This window comes from Polyodon spathula, chromosome 2, assembly GCF_017654505.1.
Source record: "Polyodon spathula isolate WHYD16114869_AA chromosome 2, ASM1765450v1, whole genome shotgun sequence".
Taxonomy (NCBI): Eukaryota; Metazoa; Chordata; class Actinopteri; order Acipenseriformes; family Polyodontidae; genus Polyodon; species Polyodon spathula.
Window position 1 is genome coordinate 63,717,230 of NC_054535.1, and position 25,872 is coordinate 63,743,101.

Here is a 25,872-nt window from a genome sequence, read left to right on the forward strand (position 1 = left end):
TTGCATGGATTTACTCTTTTTAAAATATGCTTAAGATGAAAAATCCAAAGAAATGTTTTTTCACGTGCCTTGTTTAGTCATGGAGGTTATACTATATATATTATATATATATATAGTATTAATAATATAGATATATCTGTTATATTCCCATAGATCTATATATCTTATATACAGTATGTAAGCAATCACTAACATTCGCTTTTTCACCATTTAAAGTGGTAAATATAACAGTTATGGGCATACCGTATCAGGTTCAGGAATTCTTCGTAAAAATAGGACAAAAAAAAAAAAAATAGGACACTTTTTATTTTTACGCTGACCTGACTTTCCCTTGAAGGATTGGAATCCATTTGAGACTAGCCTAATGGAAATATTATTTTATAATGTACAATATACGTGCTTCCAATTTCAAGCCTTGATTATGAGAGGTTTAACTGTCATCTGTACGCTGCATTGAATAAGCAGGTAGTAGTTAATGATGTTTTAACTAATGTCACAAGTTTTCTTTTGTTTTTTCAGGTTACAGTAATGATGATGGCCAATACAGGCTGCAGCAGAAAGCAGTAAGACAGAGCAATAGTTTCTGCTTGAAAACAATGACTCTTATTTAAGATACTGGTACTTGAGACTAAGCACTTTGTCATAATGTAACAAACCTTTAAAATAAATTGAAAGCAAAATGAACCATTGTACTTTTACCAGCCTGTGTCATATTTTATGATGCATTGCAAAGCAGTACATTGTTCTGAAATAATGCCCCTTTATAATTTGAAGCTAGATAATCATGCCAACCAACAGCAGTAGTGCATAAATGTGGTTTAACTTTCCTTTCAAACCTTTATCTACACACAGAAATCAATATGGACATCTTTAAAAACAAAAAAATGTGTTATTATTGTAAATAAGCAAATTAGCTAGTGCTTGTAAATAACACAATTGGGCCTCTAGTCGGAGCTGTCTCTTAGTTATCAGTCTGGGAAAAGTGCAAGGGGTTGACTTGCTAAAAATCGACTTGCAATAAATAGTTGCAGCTCAATGTATGGGATCAGATGAAGACGCAATGGTGAAAAAAGATGCCTTGAGTTTCACCAAATGACACACGAACACATTGGGAAATGTTTCACAAAATGACGCACAAACACATTGGGAAATGTTTCAGCAGACACAGAAATGCAGCACTATAAACACAAGCACAACTGCAATAACAAGCCCTCCATGCATGTGAAGGCTCCGGGCTCATCAGCCTCAGATGTAAACTGGCTGTTCCTGGGCAGTCAGCAGTCTGTACATGGCAGCTGGCATTGTCTTCATGTGGATCTAGGGTAACAAAGCAAAAAAAAAAAAAAAAAAAAAAGAAGGGGGAAAATCAAATAGAAGTATCTGACCCAAAATAAACTTTTTCATTTTATTTATTTATTTTTTTATGTGAACAAAAGCAAAGCATCCCCAGGGACATGTAAGGGGACAGGTTGTGTAGTCAAAAAATAAGATAAAATAGACAGCGTATGCTGTACATCACTGATAGAATATAACTGTAACAACGGTCTATATTATTTATATGACCATATGTTAAAGCAATGTGGCAGTGAAATAGTTAATTTCACTGCACAGTCCCTGTAATGGATTTTTGCAGAAATAATCATAGAATACAGCTGTATACTGAGGACCGAGTATCTCAAAGTGGTGTTCAACATCTGGAAACTAAAATGTCACATGACTGCAACACGGCAGCCTTTTGCGCCGGAGGATTTACCATAAAATGTATAAAGTTGACATCTTAAATGGTTTAGGAGGTATAAGCAGTTGAAATAGTAGAAGTAGGTTTACAAGAACATACAAGCACCCCTCACACGGAAGCTTATTAATACATTTAATTAATCTTAATGACAAGTCTTTCGAAAAGTTGTTTCATTAGACAACATAAGGTTCTCACACAAAGATTGTTTAACAGGGCAGTAATCTTTGCAACGTTTATGTATAAATGCATTCCAATTGAACTTACAACTTTCAACTAACAACTGTGTTATCTGCTGCTTACCTCTCCAACAGCGTTTGACAGAATGTGCACGATCTTCTCATGCGGTGTTGCCACAACACTCTGTCCATTGATTTCAATGATTCGGTGACCAACTCTAACACCACCACGCTCTGCTATTCCACCCCTCATAAGGCTACAGATCTAGGTGATGAGTGAGAAAGGATATTTATAAGGATAGGAACAAATGCTAGCAAAAATATACAAAGAAACAAACATCCCAAGGTTTAATGATAAATTACAGCTAAAAGGTATATATAAACAAACATATTTCTAACAAGAAAGATTACTTAAATAATTTTCTATTAAAGTATTACAGTCAGTGTCAGAAGGGGTGAAACATGTTGGTACTGCCTCGGATTTGTGGATTTGACACAATCCTGCTTGACACCATGTCACAAAGACGGCTGTAGTGGGGACATCAGACTAGAAGAAGAAACACACAGTACTGAGAGAGGAAATGATAAATGGATGCGCTGCTCGCTGTTTATTATTACAAAATAAAACAGGACAAAAACAGGACACGGCACTGGCAGCCAAAACAAAGAGACAAACAAAATGGACTAATACTAAACAAAAACACGGTGAGCAGATATTTTACTGCTATTAATATGATCACAATTATTACCTCCGTCTCCTATCTTGTTCTCCACTCACCGAACACCCAACCCGAGTGGGTGAAAACATGCAGCTTTTATGCAGCTGTAACGTGACTCGATTGCTAATCAATCATTCAATTGGAGTCACGGTGCAACTGCATGTGAATTAATAAAGTGCAATTCCCCGTGCTCACATAGTATTACTTTTTACTTGCACGTGAAGTGCTGTGCAATCCTCGTGCCTAAATACAAATATACATTTTTAAACACACATGAGACACAGACCCGTTTATATCCTGTGTACCAATGCCTATACACAAACATTTAACACACCACACGCAACATATAACAGAAAATACACACAGGGGCAGGCACTTTGTCACACACCCCCTGTCTTTTTTTTTACTATATAAGTGTGTGTGTGTGTGTGTGTGTGTGTGTGTGGTCACACTGCTGCCTAAGGTTCATTCTTAATCCTGTCAGTTTATGAATATTAAAATGTCACCTGTCAAAGAACAAAAGTAACTATTAAACTTTGTCCTCCCCAGATTTCTTCATTTTTATCCTTCACATTTCAGTTTTATCAACATTCATGCTAAAACTATTAAGCAATCCAGATCACTTAATATATTATTTAATAGCATACTCACAATTCCATTCTGTACACTGAACCCCAGCTGGTATCTCAGGTCAGGTCTTCTGATGAGAACTGTTGTTACTGGGGGACATCTCACAATATTGAGCTTTATTCTGGACTGGTTTTTTAAACCCTAAGAAAATAAAGAAAAACAAAAATAACTTACTTTACATCATCTTTCTTTGTTTATACATGAGTTTGGAGCTTATCATGCTTTTCTTTTCTAAAGTATCATAGACTATTGACTACAGGCGATGATTCAACCCTATTACCTATTTTTTACAACAGGAGACTGTCATGCAGTTACCATATTACAGAACCCTTTTTAGTGCAGTCATCACTGAAAAAAGAGCTGGGAAGGTAACGGAGGCCAGTGCATACATACTTAAGAAGGTTCTATCAATCTGCTTCATTGCTAGCCTGTCTCATATGACTTGTTGTAACAGGGTTCAAACACTTTTTCAACATCAAAATTCCATACTTTTTCCAGATTTCCATTTGTTTTTCCCAGACTTTTTTTTTAGTTAGTTTCTACTAACTAAGGGCAGCTGCAGAGCATTATAGCTTTTTGATCCAGAGCGAAGTTGCTCCTGGTTTTCTAAAAGTATTTGTCAGAATCTGAAGGTGCATATCTAGCAAGAAATAACGCAGGTATGCAAAAGAGAAGACAGACACAATCTGAGAAATGTCCAATATTTGAGAATTGTGTTACAAAAAGAATATAAAAAGTTGTATACTGCAAGTATACTTGTGTCAAAATAGGACAGTATAACAGTACCAATGGTATACTAAAATCAGGCAATTTTGGCACAAGTATACTTGCAATATATTACTTTTTTGTAAGGGATGATATTAGATTTATATCCTCTGTTAAATGTTTAACACTATGGAAGTAAAAACAAAAAAAAACAAATGTGCATGCATTATATATTAAAATGTATATTAAGTATTAAGTATATTAAGTATCACATATTAAATACATACCTGATAAGTGCGTAATATATCATACCCTAAATACTAAATACAGTACACCCTCGCTATAAAACAACCCTGTTTGGGTCCAAAGCCTTTTGTTCGCTATAGTAAAGGACAATCCAAAATGAACACTATAAGCTGCTGGAGTAATTTAAGGAAGTCACCTTGGATAAAGGCATTAGCTAAATTATTAATAATATTAGTATTGTTTTTATTCTTTGATTTTCTTTATTTTTACAGTGTTTGTCACTACTACCACTAACAATAATAATAATAGCAATGAGATTGTGAATACAAGTAGAATTCCAAGTATAGTACTTATTTGTGGCATGCTGCATCTAGTATTCTGGCTATATACTATTCACTGACTTCTTATACAGTACAACCCCCCCCCCCCCCCCCCCCCCCCCCCCCCCCCCCCCCCCATAAATAAATACCCCCCCCCCCCCCCCCCCCCCCCAATAAATAAATAAATAAATAAATAAATAAGCGCATCAACAAAGTTTCAGTTTTGTTTCAATTGCAAATGTTTAAATCTTGGTTCCTTATTTTAGCTGTACGAGTCTACATCAGCAGCAGTTTGATTTTTTTACTTTTTTTTTTTTAATCAGTATTTAAATCGTACAATGAAGGTCATACAGCAAGGATGTAAACAGTATATCTACACTGGGCGTTACGGTTTGGACCCGAGACTGTTGCTGCACTCGGTACAATAAGTTACAAGCAAGCACCATACATTTAAAATAAAATTACCGGTACAATTTATTAATCACATTAAAGAAATGAAAAAAGCGATGTCAACATGCTACGTTTATGTTTTGTATTTTATTTAATTTTTTTCTAAATCCGAGTCAGTGATGATAATTATCGTATTCGACTTTTTTTCCCTGGGTTGGGAAATAATGTTAACTATTTAATAACAACAAGATAATAATATGTGAATGTTGGTGAGCAGAGTACAGTAGCTTGTAATTTCAGTCCGTAACTGTTTAAAAAATCATAGCCTTCAATATACATTTATATTTTTTGGCTGTCGTAGAGTCCACTTTGCTCTTCATTTCACTGGAGCAGACAGAGTCATGTGACATGTGTGTGTGCTGTCTGGATAGGATTGCTGGAGTTGTCAGGAAGCTGTCAGGGGTGTTACACTGGTCAATCCTGGTGGGATTTGGTTGCAAGCAATATAGTTGCTACTAGTAAACTGCCTAGACAGCTGCCGCTTGAGCTGCTGACCCGCTTTCAACATCAATTACTGTTAATAATAAAAATTAATTGCAGAATTATTTTCATTCTCCCGTGGTACTAGTAAAATTCCAGATTTTTTCAAAACTTCCAGATTAGCGAACAAACCCAACTGTAAAATACTTTTGCCAATTTAACCACAGCAGCCTAGTCTTTACCAAGTGCCAAGTACAAATCTTTCCAAACCTCTACAAGTCAGATGATCACTGCTCTTGTTACATCTGTAATTGTGTTGAGAGTTATGTGTCAGAGTTAGTAAACTGCACAAATTAATTTATCTAAGCTTGAAATGAGTTGGGATTAACCCAGGCCAGAGATACTAGGAGAGACACATATACCAAGTTACCAGTTAGGCAAAGCAAACAGCTAGTGGTGAACCAATAATTAGGTGATGGGTTTTAATTCCCAGGAAGGCCATTGGGCAACTGTCATTCTATAGGAACTCAATTACGCTGTGTTTCCATTCATGAACAACTGGACACAAGGGGATTACAATTACAAACTAGTGGCTTATGCCTTGGCAACCCATTTCATGCTTCATACTTTCAGCCCTAAATCTGCCTCCACTCAACTTCCACTCCACAATCAGTCCTCTGGTCCTGGTTTTTGTTCTGAATTTGAAATTGTGACTGGGATTAACTTTATTGACCCATGTTAGAAAAAAAAATTGTACTGCCCTTTGTAACATTTCGTTTCATATACTGGTTTTCCTTTACCTTTATGATGGTTTGACAAGTTGAGAGTGGCAGTCCCACCAGGCTGGTTCCATTGATGGACATGATTTGGTCTCCGATGTTGAGTCTCCCAGACTTCTCTGCAGGGCCGTTGTGCATCATGTTGGCTATAATGACAGTGGGCAGGATAGAGCCCCAGCCAGACTCCACAATCACCACCCCCAGAATCTCGCCCTTCTGCTTCTCAATGTAAACCTGCAAGATAACACTGCTGTTCAGTAACTGCTTTCTACCACCTTTATTTCCCATACCTCTTCAAGAGGTTACACACACAAGACCATCCAGTACACCCTCAATTCCACTTCAATATCCAAATCAACATTTAGAAGGGCGACATTAAGTTGAGTATTCTTTAGAATATCAAAACCTTCCAAACCCTGGAAGCTCATGAAAGTTGTTATAAGGTATAGATTTGACTTTGGAGTTTATTCATCAGTCCCACAGTCACTGTTAAAATTTTTTTAAAAAAATAAAAAAAAAAAACCCTGATGTTTGCTTAAATTCTCAATAGTATGTCATATTCTTTTGCAATATTAAAAAAAAAAAAAAAAAAAAAAAAAAAAAAACAATATCTAAAATATTAGTATGGATTTATACTGTCTGTCAAAAAAGAAAATATTTTACTCCCTGGTGCTGAAATATAACAAGCTTAAAGGCTTCCCTTTGGTTAGCTATTAATTAAGCAAAAGAACATCTTAGAACTGGGTTTTGAAGCCTGCATTCTGTTTTTGTGTTTGTTTTTGTGTTTTGCATTATTATGTAGTACTATTTTTTGTTACTAATGAATACAAATGTTTTCCTCAATATTACATACTGCGGTTTGATCACAGTTCCACGGTTCCAGTGGTCAGTAGCCTTCAGGCTTCAATATCCTAGCGGCAGACCATATTCAGTTACGGGTATTTCTCAATACTAAAATACTAAAAAAAAAATTCTACTTATATGGAGCTGTTCATCAGTTCAGGTACCTCATACACAAAAACAAACATGGTTTGTGAACAGTTTGTTTTTTTCTACTGCTCAAAAAAATTTAAAACATGTAAAAGAATAAAAGTACCAGTAAACTGGTAACTTTATTTTTTTAATTAGGATTTGAGTGTGTTTGTGTAAAGACAGGAAGCTTTCTACTGGTGGAGCATTTTGAAGAAGAATACATTAAAATAAAAGAAGAGGAAGTCATAGTCTTTGTTGGCACCTTCCTACCACTAAAGTCTTTAAAATAAATAAAACATCAGCTTTGATACAAGACTTTGGGTTTCAAATCCTGCTCCTGGCAGTAACGTGATCTGGATCTTTACATCTTTCACTGTGAAGGACAGAATACAGCTCATAAAACTTTGTGACATATCATATAGCAAATTGTCTAAGGTACAGTAATAGAGCCCTCTTTTATAAATACAATCCATTTTCTACTTTGAGACTGGACAAACCAACCAGAGGAAATAAATCAGTTAAAAAGAACAAATGCAATTCTGTACTAGGGGAATGATACTCCATTTGTGTACTTGAGAAACATGAGAAACCACCTGAGATTCAATCACATTTTCTAATCCAATCTCATTTGATGCCAGCTCAGACCACACTCGCAGGTGTTAATGAGCGTGGAAAGTGTCTGCTAATCCAGTGCTCTGAACCCTGTTAACATACATCTTTGCAGTTCTCAGACTTTGAGAAATGGATGAGGTCATCGTTGTACATGTCCTGGGTGTTGAGCAGGTCGCTGTACTCCTTTTGGCTCAGGTCCTCTGGATTAATCCCATTGGCTCGAAGGAACTCCTGGTACGCTACGCTAAATGCCTGCCCAATGGACTGAGCAATCAGCTGGGCCTGAAAATAAAAATGTAACTATGATTCCACAATTATAAAACAGCTGATATAAAACTATAACATGCTAGGAATTTAAATACATCTGAATATCTGAATATAAAGAATCTGAAAATAAGAAAGAACTGATACAGTATCATGGAAAAGACATTTCTTACATCCTCTGACTCGAAGACGTGGCAGATCATTTTATACTGCTTCTTCTCGTCCTGTGAGGGGGTCGAGGACTCCACGTTATCCTGGGAGTTGGAGCACGGCATTCTCCGGCGGGCCATCAGCACTACAATGTTCCCAATGTCAGCGATGTAAGAAATAGTTCTCAGGGGGTGGTCCATCATAGTTTCCTGCATAGAGACAAGCAATGAGGCAAGTGTAAGAGGAAGAAGTTTACTGTACAGCACTGAAAATGACAAGACCAAGGAACCAGATCCTAAATTCTCCTCTGTCCTGTAGCTAAAGGTTTCAATAGGTCTTTGATAGAAGAGGTTGTCTTCAGCAACTGGATTGCATTTAGGTCAGAAAACACAAGATAACGGTCAGAATCATGGATATTGCTACAACAGAGTACCTTCAAGTACACCAACGAGTATATTTAGAAATACTGTATACCAATGAGACAGCAATATAAATTGATCCGGCTCTTACAAAAATATTTGAATTAATTTACTGAATTCATTAGCATTGTAACTGTGGTGTACACAGTGAAATGAACGCTAAGCTGCAAGTAAATGCATTTAATCATATGTAGTATTCTTTGTATTGTTTTTAAATATTGCTCATCTTCAGTTTTGCTTTCAAGAAATTGTGTACCCACTCTTTCACAGATATGGTAACAGTGTAGTTGATGTGCTCGCTGTGAAGTGCCACAATTATAAAATAATGTATCTTCATCCCATCAAAGCAAGATTAGTCTCTATTAATACATAACATTTCATTTTTTCACAAATTAGGAAAAGTTTTTTGCACAGTATATGTGCTTCTGTAAGAGACTGAATGGCGTTTAGCAGACAAGGCTGTCAAAGGTTACATTATATTAAATACAATAATGTATAATAGAAAATGGGACATAAAAAGGTATTTACTGGATAGAGCAGACTTACTTAAAAAACCATGAAATAATATAAACAGGATTTATTTCTAATGACTTGCTGGGATCCTTATTAAACGGGAAGGGAAACATGTCTCACTTTGTGATTATAGTGTTAAAAAGGTTCAAAAGCAATCTTTTTATTGTTCTCGACCGGCATTTGTCAAACGAGCTGTTAAACTCCTGGCTTTATCAACCTGTAATTCACCATGTCTGAAATTCACTTCTGGTGACCTCACTGGTTGGAAGAATCAGTCCAGCGTAATGTAAATTGCATAAGCCCTGGCTGTACAAATCATTTTTTATAAGAATTTGGGTATACATTATCACCGTCTCCCAAAATAACAAGTGGCTGCAAGTACTGAAAAGGAAAATGTTCCTGATTTTAAATATTCACGAGTTTGTAGAATTCACTTTGTTGATGACAGTGGTTGTGGCAGAGCAAAGCTCTGCCCTTTAAATTGGCAGAGATGGGGTTAACTTCCCCTACCTGCCTGGGTTTATTATGTTCAGGTGGCTGGGGTTGATTAGTTGATTAGGTTGATTAACGATCAGTCAGCGCCCAGCCACCTGATATAAAAGGAGGCCTCTGCTTCTCATTTGGGGGAGAGGGAGCTGAGGAAGCAGGTTGTTTTTTTTTGGGTTGTTTAGAAAGTTTGAATCCAGTGAAGGCATCGCCCAGCCTGGAAACTTATTTTTGTAAGTTTTGCTTTTTATCTTTTTTGTGTTTAAATTGCTTTGTTTTGGCCCTTGTGCCCTTTCATTTTGTGTTTATTTATAATAAAATAGTTATTTTTTGAACTGCAGTCTGTCTCTGGGCCTCTATCCACTCGCCAGCCCGCCACAGTGGTATAAAGGACATTTCACTGCTGATGGCACATACAGTTAAATATGTCCAGACAGGCGATATAGTAGTAGAAACAACGGCATTAGCAGTTGCAACAGCGTAATTTATGCCTCCTTGGTGCACTCTGCTCCATATAATGAAACCTTACTGTACTGTAGTGTCATGTACTCTACTCTATACATCCTTAAGTCACCAGTGTATTGTCTGTCATTCCAGTTCAGAATGTCACAAGACCACAGCGCATATTCATTTGATTTCTATAGAACTTGCTTGAAATAAATGTGCAGTTTTATTCAGCCTCAAAAGGAGCATGTCAAAGTGTAGCATCTCAACAGCACTACAGACTGATGAAAGAGCTGACAGTTCTGCTTGTGATATGAAAGAGCGATGCTGCGTACCTGTGAGTCAGCATTGAGCACTTTGATTCTCTGAGTGGAAATGAAAAGATCCACCTCCGTCATGGGCTGGGACTCTCCTTCCGGAGACTGCAAAGATATTCAACGCAACTATTGTTACTATTACTGTGATGATGAAGAGAAGAATAACATTCCCTTCTTATAATACTGCCACAGCAGATATCAGCAAGACTAGTACCAGAGGAACATACAACTCAAGAAGTAAAAACCACATCTTTTACCGCACATGATCTCTTAAAGCTTTTTTGCTATAAAAAAAAGCCTTCTTAACTATCTAAATCAGTTAATTAATGCTAGATATTCATGAAACTTTTGTAGGCTGCTTTTAAACAAACTGGTGAAACCAAGTAATATTTTGCAGAAATAGGAAGGTATCATTTGCCTTCAATTCAACTCTGGTGTCAAGGTTATATACATGCCATCTTTTTTCAAAACATGGTAATTAAAAGTCATACATTTTCATGGGTTATTAGGGGGCAGAAAGGTAGCCAAAATGGTTCTGTCTGCAAGCTTTATAATGAGATTAAAGTGTACATCACAAGAAACAAAGACAGTTTTTCAGCACAAAGAACACCTAACAAAATAAAACCGAAACACAATAAAAATTAACAAAAGCTACCCAGCAACTTGTCGCATTTGTTGTATTTATTTTCTGCATCCAGCATCCAGTTTATGAGAGAATCTGTTAACTTTTATTTCACTATTTCCATCTTTTTGACTGCCACTCAAAAGGCCTAAAAACATTTTCCTTAAATTTGGTAATGGGTAATGGTTGAAGTGAAATGACCAATGACCAAAAAAAACAAACAAACAAAAAAAACCCCACAGATCAGGCTTTTTAGACAGAGACAGCGTTGAATAAAAATACAAAAATCTAATGTATAGCTGGATTCAGAAAACATGTAACTTTAAAATAATCAAATTAAAGAAAATGCACATTGAACAGATTAAAAAAAAAAAAAAAACAACAAGCTGGTGGGGGTTGTACTGCACCTTCTTCCTGCTTTTGGCTAATTTCTGGGCCATCTGCTTAACATGGAATAAACAGAGATAGGAGAACGGTTAGAGAAGAACCAAATAAACAGCCAGTGTCAGACAAGTGAAGAACACATACAGCTTTAGGTTTGTGGACTTGACACAATCCTGCTTTAACACCTCTAGCTTCAAGAATAGATAAAAAATACATAGCTCACAAAGAGACAATAACAGGGTCACATAATATTTTTGGGGGGTTTGGGTTAAGGGGAACACATATTTTAAAATCAATTTTCTTACCTGTTATTAGCAGCATTATAACTAATCCCTCTTTTCTTCTGTTGACGATCTTTTGGTTTGGAATAAGCAGGTAATCACTAAGCACTTCAATCAGTTTAATTCCAACGTTCTAGCTGCAATCAGGGCATATCCATATATACAATGCCGTGAAAAAGTATTTGCCCCCTGTCTGATTTTCTGCATTCACATTGAATTTGGTCAGATCTTTTTGTGGGTTGTAGTAGCATATAGAGGGAGTCTGAGAGAAAAAATAACACCAAAGTTTGGTGTGCAAGGTAATCAAACATGCAATCTTCAGGTGTGAAAAAGTTATTGCCCCTCTAGTTAACTCAAACCAATTAAAGGGATGATTAGGGTCAGCTGTTTAAATACTTTGGTTGACAATCAGGCCTGATTTGGGCCAGCCCTGCCCAATATAAATCTGACTAACATTGGCCCTTACCATCAGAGTGAAGTTGTCAGTTCACAGGTTCTAGAGGCACATCATGCCACGATCAAAAGAAATTTCTGAAGACCTCTGGAAAAAAGTTGTTGATGCCTATCAGTCTGGAAAGGGTTACAAAGCAATTCCTAAGGCTTTGGGGCTCCACCAAACCACAGTGAGAGCCATATTGTCCAAATGGAGAAAGTTTGGGACAGTAGTGAATATTCCCAGGAGTGGCCGTCCTGCCAAAATCTCTCCAAGAGCAAGGCGTAAAATCGTCCAGGAAGTCACAAAGAACCCTAGAACAACATCCAGGGATCTGCAGGCCTCTCTCACCTCGGCTGTCAGTGTTCATGACTCCACCATCAGAAAGACACTGGGCAAAAATGGGATTCATAGCAGAGTAACAAGGCGGAAACCACTGCTCACTTCACTTCACTAAGAAGAACATGAATGCTCGTCTCAAGTTTGCCAAAAAGCACCTGGATGGTCCTCAAGAGTTCTAGAACAATGTTCTATGGATCGATGAGTCAAAAGTGCAACCTTTTGGTCAACATGGGCTCCATTATGTCTGGCGAAAACCAAACACTGCATTCCACAGTAAGAACCTCATACCAACGGTCAAGCATGGTGGTGATAGTGTCATGATTTGAGGATGCTTTGCTGCATCAGGACCTGGACAACTTGCCATCATTGAAGGAACCATGAATTCTGAAAGGTATCAGAGAATTCTACAGGAAAATGTCAGGCCATCAGTCCCTGAGCTGAAGCACAGCTGGGTAATGCAGCAAGACAATGATCCGAAACACATAAGCAAGTCTACATCAGAATGGTTGAAGAACAAGAAATGTAAAGTTTTGGAATGGCCTAGTCCAGACCTAAATCTCATTGAGTTGTTGTGGCAGGACCTGAAACGAGCAGTTTATGCTCAAAAACCCACAAATGTCACTGAGTTGAAGCAGTTCTGTATGAAGGAGTGGGCCAGAATTCCTTCACGGCGCTGTGAGAGTCTGATCAATAACTACAGGAAGCATTTGGTTGTAGTTATTGCTGCTAAAGGTGGCATAACCACGATTAATTTTTTTCACACGGGGGCATTGGGTGTTGCATAACTTTCTTTAATAAATAAATAGAATAAATATCAAAATGTTGTGTTATTTATTCACTCAGGGTCCATTTTAACTAATATTAGATTTTGGTTGAAGATCTGATAACATTCAGTGTCAAAAATATGCAAAAATGCAGAAAATCAGACAGGGGGCAAATACTTTTTCACGGTACTATATATATATATATATATATATATATATATATATATATATATATATATATATATATATATATATATGAGTAATCATTATATATATATATAATATATATATGAGAAACATATCACATGTTGCATATATCCTTTATATACCTGCCTGCACGAAAACCTCTGGGTGTGAGAATTTCAATTTTCAGTCAGTAATCAGCGATATAGAAACAACAGGCACTCGTGTAAAAATGTTAGATGCATTTGTGCTTTAATCAGGCATCTTAAACAACTTCCAAAAAGTCTAACGCATTTCACCATTTGTGGCCATGTGTTAATTTTTTCTTACTATTTTAAATGAATTGAACGTATGACCTACTAAAAGTTATCAATTAAATTATACAATCACAAATTGTGAAAATTTTCGGGGGGGGGGGGGAAGGCAAGATTTTCAGTTACAGTGGTTTGATTTCATATGCATAACAAAACAACACAAGCAATGGGTTGTTTAAATAAATGTGTAAAGATATATTATATCTATTATATATATATATTATATAAGATATATATATATATATATATATATATATATATATATATATATATATAGACACACACACGCAAAATAACCTGTCATATCCGATCCTGTACCCTCTATTAACCCTCTATTAACTGAAGGACCTCTGACATGTGTCACACTGTTATCATCTGAGCGGTCCTGACGGAACTTGATCAATGCACATTTCTATATGTATTCAGTTACATTTTTTACAAAGTCACTTCATGCAACTGCCCAGTTGAATCATGTTAAACAAAAGAAAATAAGAAAGCAAGGTATTAATACAGTCACTGTACCATTAAAAAGCTGAAACAAGATTTTTTAATCGACCTCCAAAGCCAGTTTGTGTTTGAGTGTGACATTTCTTGTTGTTTATTTCTTGGTACAAAAAAACAAAACAAAACAAAAACTAATTTGGTACGAAGTATGAACTGCAATAGCCATTTCACTTCTTCAACTAATGGCAAGCACTATCACAGTAATATAGCTTCAGGCACAGCCTTGCCCAATCACAAAACATGACAAAGACCTGATTACACCCAGATTACGTTGGCATAGACTGAGCAAGCATGGTAAGAACTGTTTCTGGAATACTATTTTGTAAATTACAGTGCTTTGTTTTGCAATCATTTTCAGAGATTTTCTTTGTATAGTATACATGCAGTACCATACTGTGGTGTTTAAGATACACAGAATACCTGATACTGTTAATTTATAATGCCCCAGCGTCGATAAAGCAACTACAATATAGTATAATGACTCCCTCCGAAATACAACATTTTTACATATCCAGTGGACCCCAGGAACCAATTACATTGGTTATGACAGATTCTATATTATCTTGAGAGTGGTAAAAATGAGGATATCCAGGTGCTAACGAATGACCACTTCAGGCGCATATTTTACTGTTACTGACCCTTGCAACCCAACTGCTTTTCAGGTTCTGGACCTTAGTTCTAATTGACTTTCTACTAAGTTGCAGGATGTTTTACTCAAGTTATTGTGGTAATGTTGTCTGTTGTAACAGATCACAGACAGAAGACACAGCACTGACTACATGGACAGTCATTAGTGATCACGAAAACAAGAAAATAACCATTTAACACAAGAAATGAAATAATGCTGTAATGCTAATGACACTGCAAATATCTCTTTGAGCATAGCTGGGCCCTCACATGAACTCTACCAGACAAAAAATATTTCGAAACCTTCCCTCAGTTTAAATTTACTCCCAACAGGTGGTGCTGTTGCATTTTTATTCATACACAGTAAATGAATGGTAAAGATTGGAAAGGCATTCCTTTGTAAGTAATTGCCATGCTTTCAACATCACATTTTCCAGTGTAAAAAACTAACAAACTGGGACCCGTTCCTGTAGTTACAGATTTGAACTGAAACCATGTCTCTTTTATCAGTGTGGTGTGTATGGGTTAGTGTCTCCTGGTATCTTATGTGCAAGTGTTTAATGACTAGAGACGGGAGAGTCTTTTCTCGAAGAATCACAATATTTTAAACAGGCACATGTCATCCAAAAGAGAAAAAAAAAAAACATACCTATTGATCTGCATTAACTGCATGCATTTTACCAGAGATGTGTTTAACAAGAGTAGGAAATGTTATATTCCATTGTGGAGATGCTTGCTGCTCCTGTGTTTGATGACAAATGTGCAGGTGACGAGTTGTGAAGTTATCAGTGTGAAATGTGCAGGTGACGAGTTGTGAAGTTATCAGTGTGAAATGTGTAGGAGACGAGTTGTGAAGTTATCAGTGTGAAATGTGTAGGAGACGAGTTGTGAAGTTATCAGTGTGAAATGTGCAGGTGACGGGTTGTGAAGTTATCAGTGTGAAATGTGCAGGTGACGAGTTGTGAAGTTATCAGTGTGAAATGTGCAGGTGACGAGTTGTGAAGTTATCAGTTTGACGTGCAGGTGATGAGTTGTGAAGTTATCAGTTTGACGTGCAGGTGATGAGTTGTGAAGTTATCAGTTTGACGTGCAGGTGATGAGTTGTGAAGTTATCAGTGTGAAATGTGCAGCACTAATAAAGTCTCTTCTGACAGAATCCCATTGAGCTATTTCAGGAGGAACTTTACTTCACGCAACAGTGATGACATTCCATTGCCTACATCCAGAAAGAACCTACCTTGCAGGAAACGTATACAATTAAAATCACTATAGCTTAAATAAAACAATGAAAGTACAAGAAAACAAATGTAGACTGTGAAAATACTGGTAGGTAAGCAGAAAAATGCATTTTAGGAATCTAAACATGCATTTTAGGAATCAAAATACAACATCATTAGATGTTTGGGGTATCAAATTAAAAAAAAAAAACAAGTATCTCACTGTGTTTGGCTTGGTGCTGTCATCCAGAAATGTTACCAGAAATCAAAGGTGTTAAACCTAAATTCCAATCCTGCACACTTAGTTATACTCATAGCAGAACCAAGGATCTCATTATTGTAATAAAAGGATGATGCTCTATCAATATCGATGTGGCACCTCCATACAGGTCTTTTAAATCATTTTTGACCATATAAATAATAAAAATCTGTCAACTGTTCGATTTACAAAGCTCCGTTACGAAACTGTGGCAAACCATGTTTAGGGAAAACTAAATGCACCAAACCATGGGATTTTGGAGACTATTTCTGGGAAATTAAAAAGGGGCCCCCTTTGCCATAGTCTCATAATTCTTACTTGTGGGCAAATTCATTATTTCCTTTTTTTAGGAGAAACAGTTTAGCCACTCTTACCACAAGTCAAGTCAGGTCAGGTAAGATTTTGCTACAACCTGTGTAGCAGCACTAATCTAAATCCTGCTCTTTATCTGCAATCCTCAAGTTCGATTCAGCAGTGTTTAAAAGAAAAATGAAAGCTGGCAGTGTTGACAGACTCCACACTAGATTTATCACCTTGATTCTGCTGACGGCTTCCTGGGCCTGCATCATCCGCACGTTCTTTGAGGGCGTCTTGTCTGAGAGCAGCTGGGTGGAACCAAGGTAATTGGCTGCAAAGATGATGCCATCAATAAGGTCTTCAGGGTCACAGGGTCCTGGAACTGCATAACACAAAGATATTACAACAATGCAGGTACTGTAAAACTTCAAATAATTGCAGAGTCTCAAATAATCGCCTGTCTCCAATACGCGCCGGGTCTGCTGGGAAATATTGTAATTAAACGCCAGCTCTCTATTATTGACATTGAAGCTGAAGAAGATGAGGAGGAGCCTGAGTGTAATGAAGTGACAGCGATGAAAGTGACTCTCAGGATTAATAAATAATAATCATAGAAAACGTAATTTAAGGTAGGCCTACATGTAATGCATATTTGTTTAATGCATTTATTACGTTATTACAAGTTTTCATATCACTTTAAGTGTCTGAAAGTAGGCCAGATACAAACCTCTTGGTGTATTTTAACGTGTTTTATTGTATTAGCAATGTACAAGTTTGAGATTAAATACTACATTATTTTTGATAATGGTAGGTATTGCTTTTATTGTTAATTTTTAAAAACATTTTAGAAATTTGTATTATTATTATTATTATTATTATTATTATTATTAACAACAACAATGGTAAATCTAATTCAGTTTTTACATACAAATTCATTTTTTCTGCTTGTTCATTTTCCAATGTTTTACATATCGTATCCTTTTTAGCCAGTGCATATAAAAAGACTGTAATAATTACTCCACTTTATACTTGAGGGTGTACAACAGTGTCATTTTGTTATAAAACAAAACTGTTACTTAGTTCCCACTGACACACATCCTTTTAACAAAGTTGCTGGAATGTTTAAATTGTGTTATCGGCTTCTCAACGAAGCATGTGAAGGTAGTGATCTAATATAAACGCCGGTCTCATATAATTGCCGACCTCCAATACGCACCGGGTCTGCTGGCAAATATTGTATACAAACACCTGATCCGTTTAATTGAAGTTTTACAGTAATTATGTTCACATATACAGTATGCACTCTACCACTGAACTGAGAGAAGGCTAGCTGATGGAGGAACAAGACCAGCGTATGCAATTATATTACTGCAGTATGATGAATATTGAAGAATACAATGTTGTCTGACAAGGAAAAAACAATCAATGTGAAGATTATCAGTTTATTAATTAATATTTCTCAATTTGTGAAAGTTACTGAAATGTTTTAATAATGCATTTTTTGTTTGTTTTGATACTTACCTTCAACATAAGTTGGGAATGAAGCCAAGCTTTTCCTTGACTGCAATTAAGACAAAAAAACATTTTAACCTCTTTGACATGAAGTCCCCAAAGACATATAATAACAAGTAATACATATGCAATACAGTCAAATTCTTGCAGTTAAATGTATTTACAATTAACTTCACGAAATTAGTTGCTTAACATTGTTAATTAGTTGCACGTTAACTGAATGAACATTCAAAACAATATTAAAAGTCAAGTAAAAAACACCAACATTACAAAAAAAGGACATTGCAATTTAACATTTTCAGATTTAGTTCAGCTTTTGTTACTTTTGCAAAGATATTAATTATTTCTGTAAGCAAACTAAAACTGTTACTAAACTACAAAAACATCTCTGATTGTAAGTGTAATTAAACTGTATTTTACTACTGTCCATTTGTAACAAATTATACATTTGTTGTGCTTTCAGATAGCACAAACTCATGCTTGAACAACACATTCAGAATACAGAATGTACACTTTTCCATGGCATACTGTTAAATGTGAAATTTGGGAAGTTGGAACAATATAACATACCACTTTGCTACATGTGGACCTAGTATGCTTTGCAGAATTCAACTTTAGTATTAATTGCAAATCTACAAGTCTTATATGTACTGTAGCAGTGGTGTAGTGCTAAAAAAAAAAAAAAAAAAAAAAAAAAAAAAAAAAATTTGGGTAAACACCCCTGTTTGGTGGAGTTGATCAGATAGATTGAACACATGAACAGATACATTGTTATTGGACCTCAGCCAACCAGAGCCACCCATACAGTCATTTCCCCTCTCAGGTGCTGTACAGTCACAGACCTGATGGTGCGCTTCACATTAACAGTTCTAGGCTAGGCTAGGATGAAGGCTACTAGCACTGCCCTGCAGGTCCAGTGTGCCTAACAGAACATTAACAGAACATAAACATCCAATCACAGAATGAACAGGCACGCACGCACGCACGCATGCACAAAGAGAACATGTAGTCCAGTGGCCATGACCCCCTGCTCATTCTGACCGAGAGCTCTCAGCTGTCAGTCTCATGCGCAGAAACACAAAACAGATTCTCACTGTTAAAATATCTTGTTTTTAGCCTTGTTTTCAGGATTTGCATATCACAGGAGAGTAGAAATTAGTAAACTCTAATCCCTTATATCTGTATAGCTTATATGAGAGGTGGGTAAACACTGTACTGCCCAAATTAAAAGTGGGTAAATGCTGTTTATCTGCGTATACAATTGACTACACCACTGTGCTGTAGCTACTATCTAGTACAAAAGCATAGCAAAAGGTCTACCTACAGCTACGAAACAATTGGGGATAAATCTGTATCCTACTTGATAAACATGCTATTAGCACAGCAACACCAACCTATCTAAGATTATAGCGATTCTTTGAAAAAAAACAATGGGGTGGTAAACAGTGATATTAATGAAAGAACGCAACTGATGAAATATTGAATAGTTGCTGTTGTGCCTGCAAATATGTTTGAATACTTGAGTTAAATAGACAAACAAAAAATACTTCAACATTTTTTTAAATGAAAACTACTACTACAAAAAAAAATCTCTTAAAGCATGCCGCTGTATTTGTTATGGTTGGTGTTATATACCAGCATTACGAATATAGCTTAGCTTCTGTGGGTAGTGTTTTAAATTATTCTCCTTTGAATCCATGCTGTGCAACTACCAAACCTAAATAAATACATTTCTTTCCACTGGACAATCACAGTTAGCTAATCAGTCAGCAAAAAGTTAAAGTTTTTTCAGGCGCTCATACCTCTTTATTAAGAGGAGAGTCTGAGTTGTCACTGCCATCGTGGAGATGTTGTCTAATAGAGGATTCTGCCCCTTGAGGTGATGTAGAACCTGAACCCGGAGACTAGAAAAAAAAACATTCGTGTAAAGACAACAATGTAATCAATCATTTATTCAGACACGCAGGTGAGAATTATTAATCAGAGCACACAACTGGAGTTTTGATAAAGTACAGGGCACCATACTGAGTAGAAATTCCTTTTTAAAAACAGCACCTTTCTCAATGTATTTTGTTAGTTTAAATTAACTGATAGTTAAGATTTTCTACACAAAATTAATTCTTAAATATACAAATTAGAACAGGTCATATTTAGATAGAACAAAATCAGTACTAAAAATGGATTACATAAACATCGAGACTTCATAAATCAAAACTGTATCAAAACAATAGTGTAGCCCAGCCTTTTCCCAACGATTGTATTGTATTGTGATTGTATAGTGGTATGCAATCTGTAGTTTTCATAAAACCCATCTCTCTTCAAAACATATTTACCTCAATACACCCAGGTCTTATGAAAAAATAATTTCTATTGACTTATTGTTATGCATGCTATCTTTAGTGTTTAACCAAAAACAGAATTTCAGTCAGTAAGCACACAACTGGGCCCCAGAAAGACAGTACTGAGCTCTGTTCTGGAACGCAAGCCAGTGTTTCAGGGTTATAAAGTATTACAACACTGTTGCCTATTTATGATCATTGATTTTGATTGCAAAGATATAAAAGCAATGCACAGACACATATACACTCGCCTCCATGCTGCATTCATTCTGTGTAAAATATAGTTAGGCCTTGGCTAACATTCCTAGAGGTACTTAAAAACACAAATCAAGCCTCTGCCTCTTCCAGATCATTTATTTGGTACATCCAGAAGTTCCCCATGGTGATTTCTGGATCCATTTATACAGCAGTCTGATCTTCACAAGCCCTGGCTTAAACTGACTGCCTTGGTGAATAACCCAGTCTCCAGTGTCAGTGTGTTCAGAATCCATAATGAAATTTGTGATGGGTTTCTGTTACATCCATCAGAACAGATTGCCTAAGTTAACCTCTTCATCACTGCTGGGTCTCAGCTCTCTGACCACCGGAGACTTTTTGATGTGCCTTACATATGCTTTTCTGCCTACTCTGCCGTAATTTAATGGATTTTTCTTTATACTGTATAACATCTTTTGCATCAAAGTGCATACTAAACCAGTAAGAATTTTAGTATTTTGGTATTTATTTATTTATTGTAATATTTCCTTCTAGTCAGCCTGTTTCAGTCCCTCAAGACTTTCAATGTATGCAGGCAGCAACAAATAAATAAGCGACCTATCCAACTCTGACCTGAGACTAAACACAGATTCAGGGAAATAGGCAGATTAAAGCACTACGAAAAAAACACTTCATGTCTCAATGTTTCTCTGAAAAAAATTTAATATCCAATATGTAATCCTTATTGATGTACAGTATGTACTACCAGTAGAACTTAAATCATTAACTGCAAGTAAATAGGACAGATATTGTGTATTGTTTCATGCAAATCCAGTGTACCCTAATAAAACATGTTTTTTTTCTCTCTTTTGATATCCGAGTCCTGCTTAATTATCAAAGCAGTTCTTCTCTAACTTACAATAAATAAATCATGCTGTAAAAAAAAACTTTTCACACAAAATGCAGTATAAAAGGCATTAAGGAAAATATAAAACTGAATGCAACAGAACCCACAATGCATTTCAAGTATGTGCCAAGGCTTGTTAACATGATAAATGACAGCACTAAATGAATTACCATGTTTCAAAATAAAAATTTAATTTGTTGAATATTTATCTGTTCTGTTGCCATGGATTACTGTTATTTTTATTAAATTGCTTTAAATCGGTTATGATCTGTTCCAACAAGGCATGCATGCATATCCTCCCAGTTCATCCAGACATGTGATCTACATCCAATGCAAACTTTAATTAATTAAAAAACAGAACTTATATACAAGTTACAAAGAGATTCTGCAACTGGCATGCTGCTAGTACATAAGAGCATACATAGTACATAGAGCAAACAAAATAACTCTAGTAAACCTTATTATGCATTACCATCACCATGACGACTTAAGAAACTAACAACAAAATACCAAGACCATGCAAAAATCATATTTATCTTACCATAATTTGTTTTTGTTTCATATATGAAAATGTGAGACCTAGAAAATATTGAAATACATTCATATTAAGTATGATTTACTGGAATTATTTTGTACATTATCTCTATTACAAGAGATAGCTTTGGTTCTCAAAGTAACCATTAGATAGAAGTACAGCTACTGAACAAGTTTTCAAGATTAGCAATATCCCCAGAATAATCACTACTGTGCCCATGACAGTGCAACTCATTTTACCATAAATGTTTAATACCGCTTGCAGCTGTTTTTCCATGACAACAGAGACTCAGTGGGCTCTGATGGTTAAGTCTGGGATAAGAAAGGTTTAGTTGACAGTGCCACATAGACGCACAAGATTTATTCAACACAGGGGGGAACCCTTGTGCCATGGCGTTGATACCGACAATGGTAGTTTTGTTTGGTGAACAGTTCTTGTTAAATGTGCACTGGTGCTGCAAAATAATAGTCCAAAAACAACAGGCGAAAGCAAATTAGAAAATAATCACTGTTAATAAAACTACAAACAACAGGTGCTGCTACACACGGCATAGAACCTGTCTCTGCCAGTCGGTGACACTCTCCTATTCCCTCACAATTACAGATGGAGTTGCCCAGATTCCCCAGTTTGCCAGTCAGGTTACCTGTGCCTCCGCTGTGTATGCCCTCTTCAGGTGTGTCTCCGTAACACTGGACTGTGAGTTCAGGTACAAGGGCTGCAATAGTGGAGTCAACCAAGGGAAAGCCAGCCAGGCCCAGGTTCCCAGATCCTTCTAAAGCCTCACAGCTTGCTTCAGCACGCTTGGTGCTGATGTGAAATTGGGAAAGCGGGGAAGGGCTGCGGCTAAGGAGCCACAGCCTGAATCTGGAACATGGACCGGTGTGGCCCAGCCGCTATCGTGCAGGGGATCGGCAAAAAAGTTGCAGCACGTCCCATCAATGCCGACATGGAGCTTGAAAGCCAGGGTACACTAGTTTCCAAGACAACCTCAGAACTAGGCTCCACCTCAGCAGAGAGCTTAGGCTCTTCTCCTTCCTCCATTTCAGTGGGGAAGAAGACCTCACCCAGGTGGCAGCTACCGATAATGCGTCCTCCTCTGCCATCTGTGACGGTGCTTTCCATTCACCCTGATCTCCCCTGAAGGAGAAGGGCTGGTACTATAGCAGGCAATGGTAGAGCTGGGACTGTGGCTAGGGTCACAGGTGTTTGCTGCTTTGTCAGGAGCTCCAGGACCTCGGCCATCTGCACCTTGAGGTCCATTATGTCGCTTGCTTGCTTTGAGCACTTAACTCGTCTCGCTTGCGGAGATGACGAACGGCTGAGGGGTCAACAACCGAGCCTGCACGCAGGGAATGCCCTGCGAGGGATTCTGGGATAACTGGAGGAGTCTGGGGCTCCAAGGGCTGCCAAAAGCTCGGCCACAGGGGACGGAGTCTCCATCCCTGTGGCCCTATCCCGCTTATTGCTTAGTACCCGGTTTTACATTTGACCTTTAGGAAAAGTCTGAGGTCACAGGCAATAAAATTTTTGGATAGAGCATGCACTGGTTACTGTATGTGTTCCATAGTAACCATGGCCCTATCTGCACTCTACAAGGAGTTATTAGCCAGTTTTGTATGTTGATGATGTTGATCCAATGTGGCAGCCATGTTTTTTATTTTATTTTTAGCAACTTCCCTTGACCAAATCATAAATGCAACCATACTAGGATCATGTGTGCCAATTTTTGGTTCAATCGGTTTAAGAAAAGATCTTTGTAATTTGTAATTATGATGTCTGTACCATGCAATTTTGACATTCTGCAACATGGCCGCCACACCACACAACCTATCAACTTCTTATGGACATCAGTTAATCTTAGACTATAAAAGATAACCAACTTTTAGCACTCTGCAATAAGTGGTTTTTGAAAGACACATTTTTACATTTAGGCAAAATGTTTTTTTTCAATCCAATATGGCGGCCAAACCATGTGATCTGCGACATATGTTCAATTAACACTGACCAACTTCCCATGATCTACCATCCTACCGAATCTGGTGAGTTTTTGAGCAACTCTGGTGGAAAGAAAAAATAAAAATAATAAAAAATAATAAAAAAATAATAAAAAATAATAATAATAATAATAATAATAATAATAATAATAATAATAATAATAATAATAATAATAATCCTGGCAATCCCCATCACACCCATCCTTTGTTGTTATAGTGCTTAATCCACCAAAGACAGGTGTTAGGAACCTTAGAACTGTGTTGCTGTAAAGTGAGAATGCTTTAAAAAAATAGACATGTTAATAGATTATATTTATCAATTAACTAAATGCAAAGTGAGTGAACAGAAGAAAAATCTAAATCAAATCCACATTTGGTGTGACCACCCTTTGCTTTCAAAACAGCATCAATTCTTCTAGTTACACTTGCACAAAGTCAGGGATTTTGTAGGCATATGACAGGTGTATGATAAAACAATTATACCAAACAGGTGCTAATGATCATCAATTCAATATGTAGGTTGAAACACAATCATTAACTGAAACAGAAACAGCTGCGTAGGAGGAATAAAACTGGGTGAGGAGCAGCCAAACTCAGCTAACAAGGTGAGGTTGCTGAAGACAGTTTACTGTCAAAAGTCATACACCATGGCAAGACTGAGCACAGCAACAAGACACAAGGTAGTTATACTGCATCAGCAAGGTCTCTCCCAGGCAGAAATTTCAAGGCAGACAGGGGTTTCCAGATGTGCTGTCCAAGCTCTTTTGAAGAAGCACAAAGAAACGGGCAACGTTGAGGACCGTAGATGCAGTGGTCGGCCAAGGAAACTTACTGCAGCAGATGAAAGACACATCATGCTTACTTCCCTTCGCAATCGGAAGATGTCCAGCAATGCCATCAGCTCAGAATTGGCAGAAAACAGTGGGACCCTGGTACACCCATCTACTGTCCGGAGAAGTCTGGTCAGAAGTGGCCTTCATGGAAGACTTGCGGCCAAAAAGCCATACCTCCGACGTGGATTCAAGGCCAAGCGACTCAACTATGCACGAAAATACAGGAACTCGGGTGCAGAAAAATGGCAGCAGGTGCTCTGGACTGATGAGTCAAAATTTGAAATATTTGGCTGTAGCAGAAGGCAGTTTGTTCGCCGAAGGGCTGGAGAGCGGTACACGAATGAGTGTCTGCAGGCAACAGTGAAGCATGGTGGAGGTTCCTTGCAAGTGTGGGGCTGCATTTCTGCAAATGGAGTTGGGGATTTGGTCAGAATTAATGGTCTCCTCAATGATGAGAAGTACAGGCAGATACTTATCCATCATGCAATACCATCAGGGAGGCATCTGATTGGCCCCAAATTTATTCTGCAGCATGACAACAACCCCAAACATACAGCGAAAGTCATTAAGAACTATCTTCAGCGTAAAGAAGAACAAGGAGTCCTGGAAGTGATGGTATGGCCCCCACAGAGCCCTGATCTCAACATCATCGAGTCTGTCTGGGATTACATGAAGAGAGAGAAGCAACTGAGGCTGCCTAAATCCACAGAAGAACTGTGGTTAGTTCTCCAAGATGTTTGGGCCAACCTACCTGCCGAGTTCCTTCAAAAACTGTGTGCAAGTGTACCTAGAAGAACTGATGCTGTTTTGAAGGCAAAGGGTGGTCACACCAAATATTGATTTGATGTAGATTTTTCTTCTGTTCACTCACTTTGCATTTTGTTAATTGATAAATATAATCTATTAACATGTCTATTTTTGAAAGCATTCTTACTTTACAGCATTTTTTCACACCTGCCTAAAACTTTTG

The 25,872-nt window shown here is 37.1% G+C and overlaps 1 protein-coding gene across 5 annotated transcripts in view; it reads right to left on the reverse strand.

Annotated features, from left to right (window-relative positions):
- Positions 1 to 251: 251 nt before the first annotated feature.
- Positions 252 to 25,872, reverse strand: part of LOC121299067 (amyloid-beta A4 precursor protein-binding family A member 1-like) — a 92,161-nt gene continuing 66,540 nt past the window's right edge. For 3 of the 5 annotated variants that reach the window (XM_041226574.1, XM_041226589.1, XM_041226580.1), the window contains exons 3-13: positions 19,902 to 20,003; positions 18,109 to 18,148; positions 16,824 to 16,969; positions 11,390 to 11,422; positions 10,379 to 10,465; positions 8,205 to 8,390; positions 7,870 to 8,049; positions 6,205 to 6,417; positions 3,285 to 3,404; positions 2,039 to 2,179; positions 252 to 1,317 (exon numbers count right to left, since the gene is read on the reverse strand). In XM_041226574.1, the coding sequence (XP_041082508.1) occupies positions 1,246 to 1,317; positions 2,039 to 2,179; positions 3,285 to 3,404; positions 6,205 to 6,417; positions 7,870 to 8,049; positions 8,205 to 8,390; positions 10,379 to 10,465; positions 11,390 to 11,422; positions 16,824 to 16,969; positions 18,109 to 18,148; positions 19,902 to 20,003 (1,320 nt within the window). In that variant the 3' untranslated portion in view covers positions 252 to 1,245. The remainder of the gene's footprint in view (positions 1,318 to 2,038; positions 2,180 to 3,284; positions 3,405 to 6,204; positions 6,418 to 7,869; positions 8,050 to 8,204; positions 8,391 to 10,378; positions 10,466 to 11,389; positions 11,423 to 16,823; positions 16,970 to 18,108; positions 18,149 to 19,901; positions 20,004 to 25,872) is intronic. The other 2 variants (XM_041226603.1, XM_041226595.1) reach the window with 2 other exon arrangements.